Raw genomic sequence first — 5,265 nt, forward strand, 5'->3', positions numbered from 1 at the left:
AAATTAAATAAAAACTTCTTATAATTATAAAAAAATTTTAATAGCTTTATATTTTAAATATATGTAATTGCAATTTAATTACTAACATTAATCAATTTTATACTGAATAAAAAAAACATAGATTATAAGATATATTCGCCAAATAAAACTTCAAAGATCTTCACTTTAAAGATTGAAGATCCTCTTGCAATCTACTTTCCGCTTTCTCTTCTTCCCCTTAATAATAAAAAAAATCAAGTGCGGCAACAGCGAACACCAGTTTCAGGTACAAATATGCAATAATTTCCTTATTGCGGCCACATAGAAAACCAAAAAGAAGAGAAGCAGAATTTTACTAATAAGAGGAGTTAAGAGCGAGCATAAAGCAAGACGGAAACCACAACTTTTCTATAAACAAATCGGATCTAGAGTTACTATAAACACAGCTAATTCTTTAAGATTGTTATGAATATCAACGAATGGCACATTTGATGCTAACGACAGTTGATAATCCGTGCTGAAAGTAAAGGCATACAAAAAGGGGAACAGAAATGCAAAAGAAGAGCACAGGGTCCTTCAGTCAGGTGTTGGGCACAGTTAAAGAAGAACGCCATGGCTGATGAACAAAGGCATAACGTTGTATTGAAAGACTTAAGAGTCCTTTTGCTTCTAGTACAAGTTTCTAAATGTCAACCAAGTTCAAAAACCTGCTTAACCTTATGCCGGGCCTATCTTACAGCAAAATTGGCAGTATAAATCAAGAGAAGAGACGAAGGAAATTACTAGCGTATGCCATTGGCATGACATTGGGATGTGGCTGCAAAAAGTTCAACGAATACGAGAAAAAAAAAACATTAGTAATGAATTGATTGGAACAAAAAAAAATGTCAAGTGATATGAGTTCAAAAGAAAAGCAGCTAAAATTAAACATTGTGCAAGGATAAACTGACATTATTTTATTAGAATGAGTTTCAGGGCCTTGGAGTTTACGCTAAGATTAGCATACATGCTACATCATGAATTTTATTAATCTTAATGGAAATCCAAAAACTTTGAAGTCTATCCTGTTGCAAAATACGTCAAGATATTCTAAAACATTAATTGAGCAAACAACACAATGCAAGAACTGATTGAATTTCAAAAAGAAAACAGTAGTTAAGAGACCATTCAAAGTAAGGCTGGTTATAAGGGGCAAATTACAGCAAGATTCAAGGATAAACCAGTTACCAGTGAAAAATAACATTAATCACAGAAGTAAAGAGATTAAAAGTAGGAAACTAATATAAGGATGAACGACAAAGTGAATAAGTAGGCCTTGATGCCTATAATAAAGATATAACTGGATCATAATGCTTCTAATGTTACGATTCGAATAAGCCTAGTAAAATCCACAAGTAAAGTTGGCCTACAGGTTGAAACCAATCAGTAACTAGAACAGAAGAAGCAAAAGAAACGTTATGGAACGGTTGCATGTGTATATTATGGTCATGCACACAGAAAGGATGAAGAACCTACATAAATTCACCGAGCATGCTAAAGAAGAATCATGAATGAATCTTGGATTTTCTTAACATGCACGAACAAATTCAGTAACAGGAATCAAGAAAAAGCAGTACACAGAATGTTCTAAGAATTCAACTGACCACTGATGAAAATGTCACAATGTCTGGTTTCATGTCCGGGGCCTTAAAGCGTATGAGAGCACCCTTGTTTCCCATCTGAATGAAAATAGCAGTTAGCATACCATCCAAATTAGCATTTATTAAACGGAAACAGAATTGGGCAGTAATTCTTATATACGTGCAATCTTCCTCCAAACCCTAATAAAGCATATGCATATCAAAACTAAGCACGCATGCAATAAAAAGTTCTTTTGCCTTTGGACAGGTGAAGGGTAGGTGGCAGCAACTCATCCATATCAGTGTATTAGGCTTCATTTGGGACGGCTTTCTTTCTGCTTCTTAAAGCAGCTTTCTAGTACAAAATTTTTATTTTTGTATTTAAAAACTGTTTTAAGAAGCAAAAAAAAAAGCAGTCCCAAATGAAGCCTTAGTAAGACACTTAGTAAGACAAATAGAGAGAAAAAGGCCGTAATTCTTAAAAACAATCATCCTTTAAATAAGAAGAAGACTCTACTTCAAACACTCTTTACTCTTCTTAACGGAGACATCCTTTTTCAAATAAGAGATAATGGTTTTATTCATTTTAAGTTGCATTCTACGCTTTTATCCATAGGAAGGAAGAAACAGGAACTAACTTTAATTTCTCATCAGTTTTCACTGATAAAGAAGAAAGAAAAGTGCATCCAACCATGCAAAAGGATCATTCACTGCTAAGCTGCCAGAGTAGCGTTAATCTCTAACACAAAAGCGTGAATGAAAACCATGAAAGGGCCAAGTCACTCTTACTCTCCAACCACAACACCACCATCAACCTCGTCACCCACAGAAAGGGCTGAGTTACCCTTGTAGAGGAAGGAGCTCATAGAATACGTGTAGGCCATGTACTGCAATGACTGCAAGTTATGGAATCTGATACAGAGGAAGCAGATAATGGAGTGTGAAACTTACTCCATCTCCTTGCAATAACAATTCATGGTTTTCATGTCATATTTTGGCATGAATGAATCTGATTTCTTTGGTCAAGCTGAATCTATCAAGCATAAAAAAAACTGTTTTCTAGCCTTCCAATGCACTTCTTCACACATAAACAGTGGAAATCACTTTTACTCAGATAAAGCTTCTATGTTTTACTATCAATTTTTTTTCTCTGATATGTTACATGCTAATAAAGAAAAAATCCACGAGTAAATAAGAATGTTCTTTAATTTATCTATTTTTTCAGTTGTATTAAGCTCTAATAACAAAGATGTAAGCTTCGAATTCAATATATATATAAAAAAATAATAATAAAATATTAATCAGGTGAATTACTTGAGGCTTCTAATTTTTTCGTGCTATATTAAAACATACATTCAATCTGAATACTTTTTCATAACTGCCTTACATAATTTATAAGGGCTTAATATACAATCCTAACGTCTCATTTTTTGTACATAGACATTTTTTTCTCTCATAATGTAAAGTCAAAATTTTAAGAAATAAAATAGAATTATAAATTTGCTTTACGCCATATTTTTACAATTTAGTAAATGCCATCACCATAAGCATTTTATGTTATTTATTTATTGTTGCTCACATAATAAAATATCTAATCAAAATCATAATTTTCTTAATAAAAAATATTATTTTTTATGTTGCAAGTCTCTCTCCCAATTGTTTCTCTTGCATGCAGCAAAGAGAGGAAGAGACTGTGGCCTTCGGCCACCACAGTGGAAGAAGATGACTTGGAAGACAAGGATGGGTGGTGATGGCTTTGGACAAAAGTGGGCCTTCAAGGATGAGAGAAGAATAAAGGCTGCAACTTCGGTAATGAGTGAAGAAGGGTGGAAGCTTCATCAATGCGGTAGAAGTTGTTTCAAAGAACATGGATGGCTTTGCTTTCAACGACTGAAAGAGTGAAGCTTCGGTGAATTCAGCTTCAATGACACGGGACGGTGGCTTTGATAAAAACAAATGTGGGTGTTGGCTTCAGCAAAGGCGAGGGGTTTAGCAGTGAGTGAAGTAGGGGTGTGATGGCTTTGTGGAAGAGTCCAGAAGGAGAGAGACAACCTCAACTAAGTGCGAGACCTCTTCAGCAAGGAGATAAATCTTTGGCAGTTCTACACATAATTTTACAATCACTATTATTTATGAACAATAAATATGTTAGACCGGCCCAGGATGGGCCGGTTGGACAGGTCCAGTAGGGACCGGTCCGCGTCTACGCGAGACGGAACCTGGGCGGAAACGGCTCTGCCGTGAATCCACGTAGGCTTGAGAGGGGGAGTTTAGGAGGGAAATTTTGAACGTGAAAGGCTGTTTTAGGAAGTTTATGATTGTCCTTTATGATTAATTTTGTATAATTAGGAGTTTGGGGGGAATTAGCTCCTCATCTTGACTTTGAGTTTTCTCTTTGAGATCTAGGGTTTGCTTTGGGCTCTTGGCTTCGCCGGAGACTTTGGAGAGTACGTTCTTACTCTCGAATTGAAGAACAAATTGTATATTTGCTATTTGTTTCGTCTACTAGTAAAATACAAGCCTTTGCTTGCGTTGTCTCTCAATTTTCTCGCAATTTTCACTGTTTTCCTGCGCATATTTGCTGTCCACTGATGGAGACAGCAGTTTTTCTCCTTGTTCTGCTTCAGTTTTGGCTAGGAATTACTTGAAATCAAGTATTTCCTATCAAATTGATATCAGAGCATCGATTCGGGATCACCGGCGGCTGAAATCCTGAAATTTCAGCAAGTTCTTCGTCTCCGGAAGAATAATTTTGTGGAACCGTTAGAAGAACAATGGCCGGAAAGAAGATGGACGTTTTGGAGGGTGAAGTCGGCCAATTGAAAACCGATTTGGAGGAGAGATTTCTCGACTTTCAGAATCAAATCACCACCAACAACGAAAGGTTGGAGGGCAAATTTATGGCCATAGAAGAAATGATGAAGAAATTGTTGGAGATGAAGATGAATGTCAGAGCAAAGAACTGTCATAGAAGTCTCCTCCCCCATCGGCTCGGAAACGCTCTAATAAACAATCCTTGAACTCTCTCCAGTTCTGACAGGTTCTCTCCTATCTCTTCCACTGATACCAGGCCCAACGCCTTCCCTTCCAGACACAAACCTGCCGCCGTTAGCTTCTCATCGTGTCAACCCGGTGACTGCACAGTAAACGCTCCACCTTATAGATCCAGTCATGGCCATCTAAGATGGGCATCTTCAACTTCCTCACCTCGCGATCCCTTCCGTGTTACCCGGAACTCTCCATAACCTCCCATTCCTCGAAGAGGAGGCGCTCCCCAAGTATCCCGGTCCTCCCTCCGACGTTGGTATCCGAGTCCATCATCATAATCCCCTCTTCCCCTTTCAAGATCAGCACCTCGACGCTGAAATTCAGCACCTCGACCGATGAATTCTCTCTTCTTTCGCCAAAATCTGCAACTTCCCTCATATTCTCCCTCCTGCCTTCAAAATCCGCGCCTTGCGCTGAAATTCAGCCACCTCGACGCTGAAATCAAGCCACTTGACGGTCATTCCTCATGCTCATCTCCTCTCTAGAAATGGCTCTAGAGGTGGCATGTCGATCGTCTCCCTCAAGGATCTCCACATCTTGATTTCTCCTCCTACGCGGGTTCGGATTTCCTCCTACACCGTGGTCTCCTGAGTTTCTCTTGCTTCCGACGCCGTCGGAG

At 38.1% G+C, this 5,265-nt stretch overlaps 1 protein-coding gene across 1 annotated transcript in view; it reads right to left on the reverse strand.

The window, feature by feature from the left end:
* Nucleotides 1–316: 316 nt before the first annotated feature.
* Nucleotides 317–5,265, reverse strand: part of LOC110093729 (serine/threonine-protein phosphatase 5) — a 26,058-nt gene continuing 21,109 nt past the window's right edge. The window contains exons 12-13 of the mRNA XM_020818707.2: nucleotides 1,623–1,697; nucleotides 317–796 (exon numbers count right to left, since the gene is read on the reverse strand). Of these exons, the coding sequence (XP_020674366.1) occupies nucleotides 737–796; nucleotides 1,623–1,697 (135 nt within the window). The 3' untranslated portion in view covers nucleotides 317–736. The remainder of the gene's footprint in view (nucleotides 797–1,622; nucleotides 1,698–5,265) is intronic.

Source organism: Dendrobium catenatum, unplaced genomic scaffold, assembly GCF_001605985.2.
Source record: "Dendrobium catenatum unplaced genomic scaffold, ASM160598v2 fragScaff_scaffold_1697, whole genome shotgun sequence".
Classification (NCBI taxonomy): Eukaryota; Viridiplantae; Streptophyta; class Magnoliopsida; order Asparagales; family Orchidaceae; genus Dendrobium; species Dendrobium catenatum.